General features: G+C 43.7%; 1 protein-coding gene across 1 annotated transcript; it reads left to right on the top strand.

Annotated features, from left to right (window-relative positions):
* Window positions 1-3,182: 3,182 nt before the first annotated feature.
* Window positions 3,183-10,725, top strand: farsa (phenylalanyl-tRNA synthetase subunit alpha). Its single transcript, XM_083676266.1, has 13 exons — window positions 3,183-3,347; window positions 4,273-4,410; window positions 4,609-4,707; window positions 4,818-4,936; window positions 5,825-5,917; window positions 6,266-6,394; window positions 6,678-6,793; window positions 7,019-7,103; window positions 7,290-7,389; window positions 7,627-7,795; window positions 8,091-8,168; window positions 8,469-8,583; window positions 10,130-10,725. Exons 1-13 carry the CDS (start codon window positions 3,201-3,203, stop codon window positions 10,233-10,235), a joined length of 1,494 nt encoding a protein of 497 aa, XP_083532392.1. The 5' UTR covers window positions 3,183-3,200; the 3' UTR covers window positions 10,236-10,725.
* The last annotated feature ends 8,143 nt before the right edge of the window (window positions 10,726-18,868 follow it).

Below are 18,868 nucleotides of genomic sequence, written 5' to 3'. Positions count from 1 at the left end.
TTGAGGACTTGTGCTGGGCTTCAGGCTTGTGCTGGGCTTCAGGCTTGTGCTTGGTATCAGGCATATGCTGAGTTTCAGACTCAGTGTGGGTGTCTTCATGCTGGGATTCAGTATCCACAGTTGCAGGGGGAGAGACTGGTCTTGGTACAATCACTACTTTAGGAATGACTTGCTGCACACCCTGGGCTTTTTCAGCTGCTCTTTTCAGGAAAAGCTCGGGATAAGCCTGGAGTCTCTGGGTGATCCAGTTGGCCACCACCAAACACCGCTCCATGTCCTCCATGAAGAGTTTAATTTCCCTGTAATTTTCCAGGGGAAACAAATTCTTGTAGTCCTGGTAAAGCATGCAAGCTATGATGCTATTCGAGCCGTTAATTGGGTCAGTCAGTTTTGCCAGATCTCTTGTAAATGCTGTGCTCTTCTGAGCTCTTGACATGATGCTCTGAGCCAGGACAAGCAGTTGATTGGTTAGGGAGAGGCACTGGGCCAGGAGCGTCTTGTCCGTGATCTGTGTGACCGGGTAGATCCTCGCCACAAATCTATATAGGATGTCTTTGAGGATAAAATTGGGGTTGATGCCAATTCCTTCAAGCACTTCGAATCTTGTGAGATTCACAGCCATAATCTCCATCACCACTTTATCCGCAATGTCCCTGGTCATCATCTTTGTCTCTACAGTGACTAAGTCTCGCAACATTTGTTTGTCACCCCAGCGTTTCATCAGCTGCTTGTGGACTGTGGCCACCAGCTCAAGACACTCCCATGGTTCTAGCCAGAGGGTAGCCTTCTCTTTTGTCGTGGTGACTCTCACCGATGGAAGCTTGTTTAGCGTGGTCACGATACAGTAAAAGAATGGCCAGGAACTCAGATTTATGACGTGGTTCTCCCGGATGTCATCGTAGATCTGAAGTAGCAGGAGTATGGTGATGTTCCTCGCCGTCTCTATGTGGACCAGCATTTTCCACTTCTGGATTATTGACGTGAATCTTAACTTTGTCCCAGTGGATTTGGATAACAAGCTGAGGGTGCTGTGGATGCTCACAATGTCCCTGCAGCCTACAAATAACCGTCTGACCGCATCTGTGATGGTATCAGCAATGCTGTTGATCAGCTGTGTGTCATCACCGGTTCTCAAGGTGTTCCTTATGTGTTCAAGGCCCGTCTTGGGGTTGTGTTGTAGCTTTACGTAAATGCGGTGGACTATCCAGTCAGCTTGAGGCCTGGAGAGGGAGGCAAATGGTTTCTGCAGGGTTCCAGCGAGTTTCTCCAGCACCATCAGCACCAAGCGCATGGCCATTTCACTCAGGAACATCCAGGGCCACTGACGTGGGCGGGCCTGGTGAAGTCCTACGTACTGGATAAACATGGTGACCAGGATCATCACCACCTCAGACGGGGAGTGCAGTTTGGAACAGGGCTCGTGGGCCAGGGAGCAGATGATGCTCCTCAGGGCTTGCTCAAGCAACTGAACAGTCTCTTGGTCTTCGAGGCTGGGTGCATCAAGGGATGATCCAGGACTAAAAAAAGGCCTGTTTTTTTAATAAACCAACAACTTGTTTTCTTTCTTTCTCTAAAACTGTGACTGATTCACTTACTTGAGAAATGTACTGCATAAGAGCGCCTTTTACATGAATAAAATGTGAAATGTAAATATATAAGCGAGGTAAAGAAAGTATCATGTCTGTTCAATAGGACGACGAGGACTACTCTCGAGAGCAATGAATAATAAGATATATCACCTACATTGGTGTAAAGTGTTGCAGGTAGTAGGAACAACTAAAGTAAACAAATGAGACTTACAGAGTATGTCTTATCAATGACCTTAGGTGGGAAAATCTCTCCTCTGTCTGAACCTCTCTCAAAAGGGTAATCATTTTGATGCGCTTGTTCACCTCCCAGATCTAAAACAGAGGAAGTAAAGCATCAACAAAAACGAATTAAAATTGTTAATTGAAAAACATTTTTTGAAGAAAAGATCCTGCCTGCCTCGAGTTCCCAAAAATAGGTAGCGCCGCTCTGGAGCTCATGAACAGGCATTATGCTCTATTTCCTACCATATCAGCAAGGTCACTGCCTTCCAGTGGCATTTCTCTCCTGAATCTTCATAGAGAGACAAAGTTATTGTTAATTTTCAATGAAGTAGCCTACTCATACATTTTTTTTTTTTAATCCAACAATATCTGCACACTTGTATGAAGTATGAACAGCATTCAACATTCGTTGGCACACAATATGATATAAAGGGGATTTACTGCACTATGCGGGCCTCTGTCTCTTGAGCAATGAGCCAATCCGTCAGGTCCTCTTCAGTGATTTGGAGTTGGCGTGGGAAGTGGAGTCGTTTCCGACGCAAATAGAGCAATAGAATCTTCCTCTGCCAAAGAGAGTATGATGATACTATCGGAAAATGTAATTAAATCACATGGTTTTAGCTATCAGTTAGGAAACGTACCTGCAGATTGGACTGTGTCCGATCCCAGCTGAAATGTACAGCGTGAATGTATTCTCTGCTCTGAGAGAACACATTTGAGAGTTTTACCGGCACAAATTCACAGTTTTTCACAGGATTTTGAGCGTTTAGATCCATGTATGTAGTTGTTCGATCTCCTTTCACTTGTAGGTGTATATACTTTAGGTGTTCTGATCGCAAAAAAACATATTGTAAACATTCTATCTCTATGGAGAATATACATTCTATTCGGAATATTCTTAGCTTTGATTGTGACGTAGAATGTTTTCTAACGACTGTCAGTTGGGTCTGAACAGTGATGAGAGGAAAATGATCATAACTGAATGGATTACAGAAATTATCATATGCGAATGATTGGGAGAGTGCCCCCCACTACACCAAAAATAATCTATAGCCTGGGCCCTATTGGCCTACCTGTTCAAATAAAACGTTTGTCAATTTACAATTTTATTCAGTTTTTCAAACGAACATGACATATTCAGAAGACTACACATTCATGATTCATTTCTTATTTTAAAGTAAGTTTACACATGGACTTTTTTTCAGGGAGTAGTTACTCACATTGTACTCCTCGCCTATAATAATACACCTTTAAATTGATTCAAATTGTGTTTGAGTTGTATTGCACGATTTACGGTATTATAAATCATGCCCCTATATTGTAATACTTTCGGTTTAGTAAATCCACGAGGTCACTTCCGGTCTTGTTTTCTCCTAAGCACTGACGAGCATGGCTGATACCGGGGTGGTTGAGACGCTTCTTTTGCGGGTAGAGAAGGTGGACGATGGTGTTGACAGTCAAGATGTTGCGACCAGTCTTGGAGTGGACCACCAAGTGATCGTTGGGGCAGTGAAGAGCCTACAGACCCTCGGTGATGTGAGTATACCGGTCGGTAGTGTGCAGCGGAAGTGACTGCCAGGCAACCATCATCATCACTGTGTTCATTCTATGATGGGCGAGTGGATAGGAAACTGATGCAATACCGATGTAAACACAAGCTTCCATGTCTACCACAATCTAAAAAGCGGATTACTGAAAAACCATAAATTAACAAAATATTTAGCAAGCTGTCTCTTATTGATTTCAATGTACATACAGTTTGCATGTTTGTAAAGACGCTGGGAGTGGGACAGCTGTACTGTCACCACACTGACAGACAAAGCATCAGTGACAGGCTCCCCCACCAAGTTGCTACTGACTGTTCTCAACAATCTAGTCTTCTATGCTTTTAGAATCACAATTAGGTTTGAATCACCATGATATTTTCATTATTATCCAATCTGCTTTATACAAGGTTCAATGAAAACAATGTTCCCAATACAAGGATACTTGCAATACTTGTACATGCCTGACATGACAATATTCTGTCCACCTGTATTAATGTGGTTGTACTGTAGACACTGCCTATTATGGGCCAATTTAGCTATAATGGTATTAGTTGAAACAGAGAGAGTGAGCTGTATTGTATCGGTCACTGGCTGTCATTTTCATAGCAATTACTTGAAGTATTAGTAGTTCATGGTAGGTGCAGGCACACATTGAAAAAGGAGCACTTGAGTGTTCTAGAAAGCCCTTAGACTATTATTATTTCCAAATAGGAAAACCGTGCGTTTCAGCTGTGTGATTCCCTGAAATCAAATAATAACAAATACTTTACTGAGTAAATTCACTCCCACTAAGGCCAGGTATGAGTCGTTGTTATTCCAGGCTTATATGCGCTGTTGTGCGCAATTGCCTGGGGACAAGGTTATCCATACCTTAGCCAACACTATGTCTCTCTCTACCCATGACTGTTCCCCAGGTGATCTCAGCGGAGCAGCGCTCCTCCAAGCACTGGGAGGTGACGGGGGAAGGCTGTGAGATAGCTGAGCAGGGCAGCCATGAGGCCCGGGTCTTCACTTCCATCCCAGAGGAGGGGCTACCCCAGAACCAGCTCATGGTGAGACCTGTAGTGGAAGTGGGGACAGGGCCGAACCCACGGGTCCTGGGGTTCCGGGAGTGAAATTGTTGGTGTTAATAATATACTTTAATTTCACATTCAATTTGAGATGATGGGGTGGAGTGGGTGGCCGTTAAGGCATATGCTGTAGAAAACTGATGCTTGGGAATTAGGATCTCTGTCTCTCTCTCTGTTTAGAAACTAGCTTTTGGGAAGGTGGGCTTCAGCAAGGCAATGTCCAACAAGTGGATCCGCCTGGACAAGGGTCATGAAGGTGGCCCCAGAATCTTCAAGACTGTGAGTTTGTTTTCCTATCAGCTTTGTGTGTAGATGTTGAGAAAATGAATTATACCCTATGGAGTACACATGTGTAGGGTGAGTAAAGGGGCGTGTGTTTTTGTTCTCAGGTGGAGACCATAGAGGACTTGGTGAGGGAGAAGCTGCTCCTGGTGCAGAAAGGCCTGGCATCTAAGCTAGAGGAGAAGGAGAAGAACGATCTGAAGAAACGCAAACTGCTCTCTGAAGTGTAAGAATCACACCTGTTTCCAAGTGAACATTACAGTAGGCTGCTGTTTGCACAGAGTCAGGAACGGCTGTGATGCATTCAGGTCATGTGTAGTTTAGAGTTACCCATTGGAGGAAGCATTTTTTACTTGTATCACTATTCCTGCACAGTGCGAATGTATATGTACTGGTGTCTACCAGTAGATGGCAATAGATGGTGATAGACGAAGTGATACTGCACTGTACTACACTTCACTGGAAGGAAATCAGACACGCGAATGTGGACAAGTAAACCTCAGTCTTTGCCCACCTTGAGTTTTTCATCATTTGAAGCACAATCGAATCTTCCACATTGAACCTCAAATGCCCCTCTTCAGTGTGGCCTTTACCAAGGGGTGGTTGATGAGTAGTAAATGCTGTCTGTTAGTGTAGGTTTTGTCGATTCAGGGATCCCACCAGTGAGGTTAATAGTAAATACCTCTGCTCTGTCCCTGGTGTGCAGACTGGTGTTGACTTTGTTGTCTGCCTCTGCCTAGTGTTGTTCCCTGAGGTTTCCCTCCATCTGTGGCTGTGGCCGAAATGGCATGCTTCCAGCCACAGGGCTTTGTCCGGGCTTAAGTGAAACTCTTTTAATATCTGAAATGAACAATGTAAACACGGCCCTGTTGTTCCCTGTGTGTGTTGGGGTTTAGAGAGCGGCACTGAGCAGCAGATTGCTGCATGACCCACCTAAATAGATCCTATGTGCACTGCTAGTCGTACTAAATCAAATTCCCTGGGTTCCAAGATTACCCCACTGTCAATGTTCATGCTCTCCAATGTTCCTCAAGATGGAACTCCGGAACTACACTTTTTAGCCAAGCTGTGTTTGCTGTTGTTTATATTGTTGTTGTTTGTTGTTGTTTTTCAGGACGGTTAAGTCATACTGGATCACCAAGGGCAGCTCCTTCAGCACCACCATCACCAAGCAGGACACAGAGCTTACCCCAGAGATGATCTCCAGGTGAGTCCTCCTGCCTGCCCCCCTCGGCCCCCCCCCCCAGACCCCTCCTCTGGGTCCTGTCACGTCTGCAGTGTGTCCCCTCTACCCATGCTCCGTCAGGCTTGGAAATCTCCTTCATGCTGCCTCGGAGGCCATTGTCTCCAGGGGAAACCCTGATCACTGATTTGAGTGTCTGCAGTAGAAATGAATGTTCTCCTCACTTAAATTCTCCCCTCCTTCCTATAAACACACCCATCTACCCTTCCCTTACCCCATCTCTTTCCTCTCTCACCCTAACCCCCCTCTCTGGTCCTCTCTTCTACACTCCTCTCACCCTAACCCCCATCGTTCCTCTGTGTTGTGTGGCAGTGGGAGCTGGAAAGAGAAGAACTTCAAGCCCTATAACTTTGAGGCCATGGGAGTGGCCCCAGACAGTGGCCACCTGCACCCGCTCATGAAGGTGCGCACGCAGTTCAGACAGATCTTCCTGGAGATGGGGTGAGTCGCCAGTCCTTTATTGTGCTCTTTCAGGACATGGACACACACACATACACACACACACACACACACACACACACACACACACACACACACACACACACACTTTTGAGATACTGTCTCAAAAGCAGCAAGCCATATGTTTTGTGCACGTCTTGACCACTGTTCATCTATTCCATAATAAAGCTGTGCGGATTGGATTTCTGCATTACTCTGCACTATGCTGTAGGGTTAGACTGAAGTCTAAGGGCTGAGTGAACTCATCCCTGTCTGTATCCTGCAGGTTCACTGAGATGCCCACCAACAACTTCATCGAGAGCTCCTTCTGGAACTTTGACTGTCTGTTCCAGCCCCAGCAGCATCCCGCTAGAGACCAACACGACACCTTCTTTATATCTGGTGAGGGAGAATGTGTGTGAGTGAGTGAGTCTGTGAGTGAGTGCGTGAGTGTGTCTTTTAAGTGTGTTGCCCAGATCACAGATTCCGATCTTTCACCTTCATTATATTACTCAGACCTAGCTGTCGTAGCAGCCCCCAAGATGTCCAAAGAACCCGCTGTCTATTCTTTCATATTGTGTGTATTTGACCTAGTTTCTCCCCCCCCCCCTCTCTTGTCTCCCTCAGACCCTGCTCAGGCCCACGACTTCCCCCAGGACTACCTGGAGAAAGTGAAGAAGGTCCATACAGAGGGAGGCTATGGATCACAAGGGTGACACTTCACTCTCTCTCACACACACACACACACACACACACCCACACACACCACAACCATAGCCAGAATACAGTTCAAACAAAGCTGTTTCATGTTACATAGCAATCGTTTTGGAATCTGTTTATGTTTGAAACCATATGATCGCCATATTTTGAATGAACTTTCTATGTATTTAATCTGCAGGTACAAATATGACTGGAAAATAGAGGAGGCTCAGAAGAACATCCTCCGCACACACACTACAGCTGTCAGCGCTCGCATGCTGTATAAACTCGCACAGCAGGTGACACGCACACACAGACACAGACACACACACACACACACACACACACACACACACTCCCTCATAGAGAAAGCGCGTTAAAACGTCCATTAAAAGTCTTTTGTGAAATTCCATCAAAATGAACTGAATGGGGGAAAAAATTCATGCTGTAAAATGTTAACCGTGCTGAAACTCGAGCAGTTCTGTCTAATACAAACCCATTTACATTTGACCTCTTGACCTCTGTGTTTCCACCAGGAAAAGTTCACCCCTGTCAAGTACTTCTCCATCGACAGAGTGTTCCGGAATGAAACCCTGGACGCCACCCACTTGGCCGAGTTTCACCAGATTGAAGGAGTGGTGGCCGACTATGGCCTAACCCTGGGTGATCTCATGGGCATCCTTCATCAGTTCTTCATCAAACTAGGCAAGGCCCCCTACACGTACCAATCCCTCATTCTCTTTGAACTCTAACTGACATTCTCTAACTGACAAAGAATTCCGGAACACTCACCACCTAGAGTGCCAAGTGTTTTATGTCAATTTAGGCGACCTTATTCACCCTTGGCACTAAATGAGTTAATAATACAAATTATTGATTTGAAATGAATCCCAATGGTATTAACTGAGGTGACGTGCAACATTCTCCTTGATCTGTTATTTGTTTGTGTGTCTTAAAGAATCTTCTAATGGTATCTCTATCTCTTTGTCTTGTTTCTCAGGGATCACTAAGTTACGCTTCAAGCCTGCGTATAACCCCTACACCGAGCCCAGCATGGAAGTGTTCAGCTATCACGAAGGTACACTTCCTTTAGATATCCTTCAACCTGGGTTATGCCACTTGTTAAAATGGTTATTACGCTATTACCTTGACTCTGTCATGTGTTTATGTGGTTATAACACTATTACCTTGACTACCCCCAACTGGTTATGAGATAATGGGATACAGGGTAGATTACACACTTGCCAGATTAACTGTGAATTATAGTCCCTGGGCAATAGTCTCAAAGCCAATAGACAATGCAGGCCCCTTGCCCAATCCATTCACACTTGTCCTTCATCCCTCTCTCCTCTCCTCCTCACTCCCTTCCTCCCTGCAGGACTGAAGAAGTGGGTGGAGGTGGGGAACTCAGGGGTGTTCAGGCCGGAGATGCTGCTGCCGATGGGGCTCCCAGAGGGGGTGACGGTTATCGCCTGGGGACTGTCTCTGGAGAGGTGAGACACAGCCAGGACAGACACTGTATACTACTGTATATATCCTAATCAGCGAAAACCTCAAAGGTTCACTATTTTTAGACCTGTTTTTCCAGTTGTTGGCATTGATGTAGGAACATTCAGATCGTTTTTGTGTGCAATTGTGCATATCTTTGTTTTTTTTAGCAAGTACAGCTGCCTCTGGCCATGCTCAAGCTCTCGTAAAAATAGTGAACCATCCCTTTAACCTCGTCCCCAGGCTACTGCTTCCCATATAGCCTGGCAAAACAATGACATATTCCTTTAAAAAAAACGAAAAACAACATACAGGCCTATTCCTTCATAGTTTTGTGTTCATATGTAGTGGAATTATCTGGCCTTGAATAGCATGTGGTTACAATGACCCCCTCCTCCAGTCTGGCCTAGTTTCCCCTCTGTTCCACTGCTGTCATACCAGCCCTTTCCCCCTGGCATCAGCTCCCTATCTCTCACCCTCTAGCCCAGTTTTTCTCAATCCTGGAGAGCCCAAGTACTACTTATAGTTTTTGACCCAGCTCAACACTGACAACTGATTCAGCTAATCATGGTTTTGAAGATTAGTTGATTAGTTCAATCAGGTGTGATCCTAGTGAGCACCAGGCTGGGACAAAAACCTGGAGCCACTGCAGCTCTCCTCCGGGACCAGGATTGACTATTACTGCTTTAACCCCTCGTGACCAAATGCCCGGTCTCCACTGTATAGGGCAGTTCCCCCGGACACAGATAATCTCCATTGAAGATCTAAATTTAGTCTAGGACTAGGCTTATTCTGTGTCTGGGAAAGTGCTGGACTGGAACACAGGATTTGAAGGAGCAAATATGGCCATAATGTGAGAATCTACTACTTTGCTGTTCTCTCTCTATAATCCCATTGGGATTTCTCATAGAGGGGTCTAAAGGTGTGTTGTCGTGCTGTCTGGGCTGGCCTCTATCTGGCTGCTGTTCACGTTGGCATGTCATCCTCCAGCTGGTTTCTTTCGCGAACACTACTTGCACTCCTCCTCTCACATGTTGTCTGTTTCCAACCATTAAGTAGCATTTAATGCAGGTCGGTGGGTCGAGCTATATGGAGGATTCTTAGATAGATCTTAGTCTCGAGTTTAGGGAGTTTACCTGTCACCAAGATGACCTGAGTGTGGAGTGAAGTAGGAGTCAGAGCCCCCCCCCCTCCCCCCCCCAACAAAACCATTTATCTGGTTCTATTTGAGATGCTACACTCCAAGCTTGCATGCTTGTTGGCGCACACGCACAGCCAGTGTAGGTTCCGTGTGTGTTTTCCTAGTTAAAACTATCACGGCTAAGGACTGTAGAGACAGTGAGCTGGGATGAAGGGCCCTGTAATCCACTCTGTGTGTAATTGTAATCCCCCTCTGTCCCTACTCCCTACACACTCTTCTCTTGTTCTGCTCCTTTCCCTGTTTTTACTCATTTTCTCTCTCTCTCTCTCCCCCCCCCCCCCCCCCCCCCCCTTGCTCTTGTTCATATATAATCGTCCTGACTCTTGAAATGTATTTCCTGTCTCTTCCAGACCCACCATGATCAAGTACGGCATCAACAACATCAGAGAGCTGGTGGGACACAAGGTCAACCTGCAGATGGTCTACGACAGCCCTGTGTGTCGACTGGATGCTTAAATTCTGCTCAGGCACACTTTTGGACAGGCCAAAGGACCCCTACTACTAGGCTCTCTAGTTACAATACAGACTCACTGAACAACAAGCCCATTTACCCTCAATCCATGTGTGGCTAAGAACATGTCTAGGACGCTAGCTGGATTGTTGCCCTTGTTCCACAGGTTGTTGTTATACACCAAGCCTGATGACACAGTTATAACACATTTATAACACATCCATGGTTCTTATCAGCGGCTATGCATGTGCACTTGTGTTAGAATGGTTTTCTCTGCTGGTGCTGCTTTGTGTACTGTACAACACCAGTGCGTAAGGAACTTCACCAGTGAGTCTGTTTTTAATTTGACTGTCAGGATATTTACACAGCAGTCACATACATGGTCCCTTCCCTCCTATGTCATATGAAATGCTTGTACAGAAAATATTTAAAACTCTACTCCATTTGAAACTTCATGACACATCATAAATGGTCAAATAAAGATGTTTCAAAGTATTACCCATCTTTCCGTGTTGTTTGTCTCAAGATAATCAGCACTGCCAGGTTTATTTGTTTTCCTAGATTGCTAATTATTTACTAGACGTTTACTTAGGAGTTCTTTTGAATTCAGGTCAATGTCAGTTCTTAGAGACAGGGTACACAGGGCAGTGAGGTGTTGAGGTGTCATTCTGTATCCTGTGTTAAAGTCCAGATCCAATTTTGACCTGCTAATTATTTCTTGCTGATGTTGTGGGTTTAGGTGTTCTGTGTAACGTTGTGTAATGTTATGCCGTGTGCATGCATGCGTGCGCGAGAGTGTGCATGCGTGTGCATGCGTGTCTGTGTGTGTGTGTGTGTGTGTGTGTGTGTATGTGTGTGTCTGTGTGTATGTGTGTGTCTATGTGTGTCTGTGTATCTGTGTCTGTGTGTGTATGTGTGTGTCTGTGTGTGCGAATTAAACATGATGGACTTGGACGGGTTATTTGTGTAATTCCAGTGAAAGGGTCAGGATTAGTAGTTAACCCCTCCACCTCCATGACTCCTTAAGGCGTCTCATCATCGTACGTGTGTGTCTGTGTGTGTGTTTGTGTACCATTCATTCAGATAGTCAGGTAGCCTAATAGGAACCTATTACACACACACAATAGAAAAGAGTACAATTACTAGAGGATAAGACAGAGGTTCAGTAAATAAGAGGTTATAAAGGTTAGAAGGTACCTGTATAAAGAGGTTTACTAAATTGTGGTATGCTCTGTCACTATGACGATGGCACTAAATGAAAGGCAAGCCATGACTGTTCTATTGTCACCCTACTGGGAATGTTTTTGCTAGGCAACAATTCAGCCCTAATCGCTGCGAGATTTAGAACTGATTTACTGTTTTTATAATCCAGTCCTCAAGATGTTCTGTCCAAGATATGCTGTTATTATGTCTTAGCCAGAGAACATTCTGGATCTCAGAATCATTGAGAATGTACTGTATCTTGTAATGCAAATACCGTATGTTTCTTGCTGAGCAGAGATTTTGAAGTTGTATTTGATCAATGTCTAATCCTTCCTCTGTAATTGCTTCTCCTGAAAACGTGTGCTTCTTCCTCTGAGCACAGCAACTGAGTCATTCTGTGGTACAAGAGCAAATGTTCTTGTGCTATCTTTTAGACTTAACGGACATTCTGAATTTGAAATCTGCCTGCTATCGAAATTGACTTTGTGATCCCTAATATTTTCAGCTCTGTTACATCATTTAAGGACTGGATGACCCAGAATCTGCTGAGAGTTTTTAACCAAGCTAAATGAGCTCCGTGTCATTGCTCTGTGCATGCTGTATGTTGTGTGGGTGTTATGCATGTGTCTGTTGTACATGCCAAGCAGGGGAATCCTACAGAATGTGATAATGGCAGCAGGATTAAGTCTTGTTTGTGAATTGCTGGAACTCCTTAAGTCTTTCTGTTAAACTAATCCCTCGCAGACACTCTGGAAATAACATTTTAAACCACAGTCTGGGAGTCAGGGCTCAGGTAGTGGCTTTCCTAGTAGACTGTAAACATAACCTCTGCAACTGCTTGTGCCAAAATCTACAGTATCTGTTCTCTATGAGGTTTTCACAAGTCTTGCATATCCTCGCAAAAGTAATAGAAATAACTCACCATAGGTATCAGCATCCAGATTTATGTCCATATTTCAACTAATTCATACAATGGCTTTACTAGTTTACCATTGCAACCTCTGCATCTGTTAGTGCCCCCAAAAAACAATGTAGTTTCGACCTGTTGCATATCTTCACAAAAACAATATAAATAAATCACCACAGATAGATCCATTAGATCTTTATCCAGTTTTATGTCCATGTTTCAACTGACACACTTGTCGGAAATAACACTATATTCAACTGCATCTTGTTGTTTTCTACACATCCAAAGCGATAACAACAAAATGGTCACACTTATAGCTCATTAGTTTTAACACTACTACGAACATGAGAACATTTGAATGTCTTACTACTCCAGTGAAAGGTGTAAACACATATTTTAAGTGATATAGTAGTTATTTAGGGCCTTGTTTACTGCACGGCTATGGTAAGTGAAGCCATTCAGTTGGCACAACCAGTGGAAAAGCCCATTAGCTGGTCCTTAATCTTGTTGACAGCCCAGCTGTGGGTCAATTGCTCACAGTTTCACACTCATATTGAATTACAACACATCCATTTGCATTAATCTGAACATCTTGAATTTCGTCTCCAAAAATGTAATGCTCTATTTAGGAGTCCATTCAAACATTATCTATCCATCACTTTGAAAAGAAATGGCTGTTTCTATTCTCCAGTAAGTGAGGAATTGCTCAGATTTTTGCAACAGATACTGGTTATCAGGTACAGAACGTGTCCCCCGCGATTCCCTTTTTCATCCTTTGCCCTGTACTTCTTCCTGTTTTCCCTTTTTCATCCTTTGCCCTGTACTTCTTCCTGTTTTCCCTTTTTTGCCTCATTTGGCTTAGTTCTTGATATGATGCAGTTGATCATATAATACTGGGATATATAGTAAGAGTCTTTGGAGATCTATTAATTTTTGCAGAGTACTGAGAAGAGAAGCCGTGTTTAAATGTTATGTAAGAGGGGAGGGCTGGAGCAGACAGATAGACAGAGAGTCAGTATACACTATGTGATTTTGCAGAGTCACTGATGGAGCTGATAGGATTGAGATGAACCATGACAGACAAAATCCTCTTCAAATCCACATTGCATCAGTCAGGATAAAAACTATTTTAACATGTCCCAAATCTTCAAATAATCTTTTCAAGGCAACAGCAACAACAACAACAAAAACAACAGGTTAACCCCTTCTATCCCGTACATGATCCATTCAGTCAAATATCATTCCGTATCGCAGTTCAGGATTCAGCGGTTCTTCAAACTCTCCTTTCTCAAGGCTTTGATTGCAAGTACTGTAATAACAGCATAACTCCTCTAGATATCTCGAACGGTAGTTGCCATCCTGTAGTGAGTTTATGATGTATCCTGCGGAGGGCAGGGGCTGATGTTATTGGATGTATTGGATCTCAGCTCTATGGATGTAATCAGCAGGGCTCGGACCACCACTGTTCTGGCAGAACTCTTTGGGCCCGGGGCTGCCGGGGAGGGCGGCAGAGCTGTTGTTGGAGGGGCTGTGTGTGGGGAAGAAGGAGGGGATGTAGGGGATGGTAGACAGCAAGAGTGGGCTGGCCTGGGGGCTCACATCCGGGGGGAAGGGGATTACCATGTCGTCCGAGTCCCACAGGTGGAAGGCGTTGGTGTAGGAGAGAGCCATGTTGATGGGGGGGTGGAGGGGAGTGACGCGCTGCAAGTCATTGTCTTTATCTTTGTCCTCTCCGTTGGGTGGACCGAGTACACATTCTGAGGATGGTGCGGAAGAAAAAACACAAGGGACTTTGTCAGATTCACCATCAACAATATAGCCAGTTCTCATACAGTGGCAGCTGTAGCAATAATGTGTAGTTTAGAATTAACTCTGTGTGTTAGACACAGATGTGCTCTAACATTACATGCCATGACAGAGAGTAGCATTTTTGCTCTATGGCAATTGCCCCATATCTGTGCTATCTTTAATGTGCAATTAAAGATTATAGAATATGACTAGAATAGATATGAACTAGTGTTCATACCTGCTATATCGATGATCAGATCCTTGATCAAATGTCCAACAATGGTATAGGCAACTCCCACCACTACCATTGCAGCCATCAACAGATACAAGACTGGCTTGGGTAATGGAATGAGCTCCTTGACGACCGGTCTGTACTGCTTGTACATCGGGTCATCGAGTGAAGAAGAGTACGGTGACGCATGTGCATCATCGGTGAAGTTCAAACTGGTGAGATTTAGGGCATTCATCGCTGAAAGAAATAAAGTGCCGGTTATCTTAAGTTAAATGATGAATGCGACTGTTCGGAAGTCCTGTGGTTTCACTCTTCTTGATAAGGTCCTCTGTGCGACACCCCAGTGTCACCTTCTTTGATGTCTCAATCCGAGTATTTTGTTCTAGAGGAAATAAAGAAATAAAGTGAAAATTTAATCAAAATTGTATTATCAGCTCTCGATCAACAGCCATCCCAAAGGGGTGCATGGTGAACTCGCCAAAGCGTCTGCCATTGTGGCATCTCATTCCATACAGAACATAGCAGAAAACTTATTTCATAACAAAGGCTATCAATATTTGCACGACTAGCCTACCTTCATTTTGTTGGAGGAATCCACGGACGTTTGAATGCAAACTTGCAACTGAAAAGAGTGCTAGTATGTGTTTTCAGCCGAGATGAACAGCCTCTGTTTTATCTAACAAATAAGCCTACTTTCTTTCTTAAAAAAAACAAGCAAAAAAACTTTAGGCTTTATATCCAAGTTTGGGAATCAACACGTTTGAACGGTCCCTTCGAAGCCCTCCTGTTGCGCAGCAGCCGCTGTCCTTGGTGCTGAACCGAGCTAACGAAGGGAACTTTCACGCTCGCAAGTTGCCAAACCGCAGTAAATATAGACCGCCCACTCTGCATAGTAGAGGCGAGGGAATGCTATAAGCTCTAACCCGCCTCCAGCCAACTGCCAACCCGCGCATGGGCCAGTTGACGGATTTACAAAGAAATGGAGCTCTTCTCCTTCAAACCGGCTAGATCTAGGACGTATAGGCTATGTTACCATTGCGTGGAGATCCTCATAGGAATTTGCGTGCAATTGTCCATCGACACACGATCGCATGTGGGCTATTTGCATTAATCCATGTTATTTTGGCAAGAGTGATCTATCACTCATGAATGCAATTGCATGTCACCATAAAAACATTAAACGGAGCTGATCTCTTGACAGTGGATAGTATTGCAGGTTACTAGATATACAACAATAAAGGAATTGTAGGTCAAAAGAATAAAAACAATTATATAGTATACCTAACATACCAGACTCCTGTTGCTAGCTTTTACTATATTAAAGGTGACATCTGGGATTCAAACAACAACAAAGTGGTCTCCCTGCCACTTTTTTAAAAAAAATTATAAACTGAGGGATGGGGCTGGAGAAGTTTAACCACTCTCAAAGTCTTTTGACCTTCAGGAGCACCAAAGAAGAAAGGATTAACTAAACAGTGTTTTGTTGTGTGTAAAGTTAGACTTGTCACCTTGTCAGTCTAGTGTTTTCCTTGTAACTCAGATGATCCTTTCTAAACTCTGCATTCCCAGTTAACATAGACTGAGGTTTCACTCTCCTCTACCAATAAACCAAGGTCACTTCATCATCATTCTATATTTTGGTAGATTTGTCAGCGGATAAGTAGTGGAATATTCTTGTTGAATCCAGCTATGGCTCTTCATTTAACAAAAGCACTTAATAACCCCCCCCCCCCCCCCCTCTCTCTCTCTCTCTCTGTTGCTGTGTGTGTGTGTGTTGTGTGTGTGCGTGTGTGTGTCAGAGACAGAGTGCATATTTGTGTGACTAGGCATTAACTTTATCCTTTGGAGATGAAATTAAGGACACATGTAAATGAATTTAATCAAAACATTCAAAGGACACAATTTACAGTCCATGTAGTGATCAACACATTTGAGGACAATTTGACACACTAACTCACACGTGACACAAAGATCCAGGGATGACAATGAAAAAGCTATTTCCTTATTAGGTAAGAGGAGCATGCCTGTGCATGTACATGCACAGCATGGGATTGGTCGGTTTCGTAATTCCTTACTTCAAAGCAGTGGTGGCAGGCATGCACAGAGCAGAGGATGGAGAGGTTGGAGGTTTCATTCCCTTTATGAGGGGAGCCTTTATCTGCCCATGTCCATGCCCACTTCCATATCCCTGAGACCCTGATGGATTTAAATGGTTAGAGGCATTGGACAAACCCCAGAGATTATCTTCTGAACATAGAGGACATTTTGTTCTGTTGGTTCAAAGACCCTGTGCTGCTACTTAGCTGATATCTCCACGTGTATTTCTGTGTGTGTGTGTGTGTGTGTGTGTGTGTGTGTGTGTGTGTGTGTGTGTGTGTGTTTAATGTTTATGCTGGGATATTCAAATAATAGCATACAGTGTTACCCAGAGAGGAACAGTAAGGACATAGGAGGGTTTAAATTACAGCTGGGACACAGCCAGAACTGATCACTGTTGCAGATGACCCAGTCAAGGACCCTGTTTCCAGTACCGTCTATGGACTTATTGTAATACAACACCACACTCATATCAGTCTGACCCAGACACTAGGACAATGTCACCAAAGCTGAGCAGAGTACAGAGTACGAAATGAAATCATAATATAACATAACCTTTGTTGTGGAAGAATCATGCAGCTCTATACTGTAGGGTATCACAGGCTTGGAATCGAGACATAGCATGGCATAATCATAGCAAAATAAATTATATGTTAGCATTATAGTTGGTTTCTGGAGAAAAGTCAATGACCCTATCATGTTTTTTCCCCTACACACTGTATACGATGATACAATGTATGATTGGGTACAGGAGTACAAATAGAATACATAGAGGGGTGCAACATATCATGTAGCCTATTTGTATAGTAACCCATTGATTAGTTTGATGGTTTCCATTGACAAATCTATTTATGAGACTCTAATTGAGCACACTAAGAAACATGAGTTGTTGTCCATTACAAAACACCTGTGGGTTCCTTTCCCTCAACTGTGCGTGTGTGTGTGTGTGTGTGTGTGTGTGTGTGTGTGTGTGTGTGTGTGTGTGTATCTGTCTGTCTGTCTGTCTGTTTGTCCCCTCTCCTCTGTATCGTCCTGCTCCCTCTCTCTTGTCCTCCCTGTTGTCTATTTTAGGTGCAGCATTAAATTGAATTGAAATTGAGCCCCTGGTTTGACTTTGTTTTCACCTCTCCTTCTCATTTTTTCCAGCTTGTTCATCAAGTCTATGACAGTCTGTCATTATCTCACAGGGCCTTTGTTAAAATCCCATCCAAAGCTGTTACACAACTTGAACACATAATTATGGTATATTTGATCGATGTACACCCAATGTTCACTAAACGTTCATCCGATGTGCTCCAAAGTACCTCTCTCTGAGTGTGTTTTGTTACATAACAATTTCAGAGTCATTGTGACCCCTAGAGAATTTATAGCTTGAAGTACTTTTGGCATTGACGTTTGGACATCAACAGCAACCAAGCACACCTAGAGGACTATCTGCACTGGCCTCTCTCTGGAATTTGAGACACTCTCTATTCTATAATTGAGAGTTTATTATGTAGGGGAAATGTTGTACAGATCCTGCAGTATCCAATGAACTGGTCGATTGCCTACATCAATTTCGTGATAATTACAATGACATAATTATTACAATTACTCTGACCTTTGCAAAATCACTTTCTTACTAGTATTGCTTCCCTCCATCTATTCCACTATTGCACACTGCTATCCAGAGCTCAGTTACCCTTTTCATGTACGATAGGTATTTGTATTTCTTTCTCAAAGGGAGCAGAGGTTGGTAACAAAAAAACAACCGTCAAAACAGCAACCTTGCGCGCTCACGTTCTCTTTCGCGTGCAATTTTCAAAGGTGCCTGTCAGAGAAGGTTAGGAATATGACGAGAGAAACAGCTGAATAGTTTTATAAATCTGGTAATGATAACAAGCTGTTTGCTTTTCTTGTTATTAGTTTAGCCATTGTTATAAACGCGTAATTAATAAGTGAATTCCGCTTTATTAGCTAGCTCAGCTGTGTGTGACTTGATTTTGTCAAGAGATTATTTTAGGCTAGCTAACTTGGCACGTTTGACAATCTAACGCTAGCTAAATTAGCCTTCAGCTTCTGACTAGTTGTGACTCGAGTGAGTTCGCACTTTTGTCCACACAGAACATGGCACAGCTCTTTGAAAAGCCAGCTCCTACCTCTCAGTCTACAGCCAAAACTGTGCATCACCAGTCAGTGAAGGTATGAACGGACATTTGAAAGAAAGACCATCATAGGAGCTTATTATGGTGGTTCATAATTGGCAAACCAAGGAGTGAGAGATCTCAAAGATATCTCCATGAGTCTTGGCATGATATCACACCTGGGGATCATTTCTATGATAACTGTACTGTAATCTTCTATATGCCTGATTCACAATAATCTGTCTATACTGAATGGATGGATTGGAAAATCAATATATCCTACAGTAG

This window comes from Argentina silus, assembly GCF_951799395.1.
Source record: "Argentina silus genome assembly, chromosome: 9".
Classification (NCBI taxonomy): domain Eukaryota; kingdom Metazoa; phylum Chordata; class Actinopteri; order Argentiniformes; family Argentinidae; genus Argentina; species Argentina silus.
This window is presented reverse-complemented; position numbering and strand designations above follow the sequence as displayed.

What these genes read in the sequence shown, in the direction of transcription:
- farsa (XM_083676266.1), top strand. Translation starts at nt 3,201, where the DNA reads ATGGCTGATACCGGGGTGGTTGAGACGCTTCTTTTGCGGGTAGAGAAG. An exon ending in GCCTACAGACCCTCGGTGAT is followed by an intron (nt 3,348 to 4,272) that starts GTGAGTATACCG and finishes ACTGTTCCCCAG; the next exon opens with GTGATCTCAGCGGAGCAGCG. An exon ending in CAGATCTTCCTGGAGATGGG is followed by an intron (nt 6,395 to 6,677) that starts GTGAGTCGCCAG and finishes TGTATCCTGCAG; the next exon opens with GTTCACTGAGATGCCCACCA.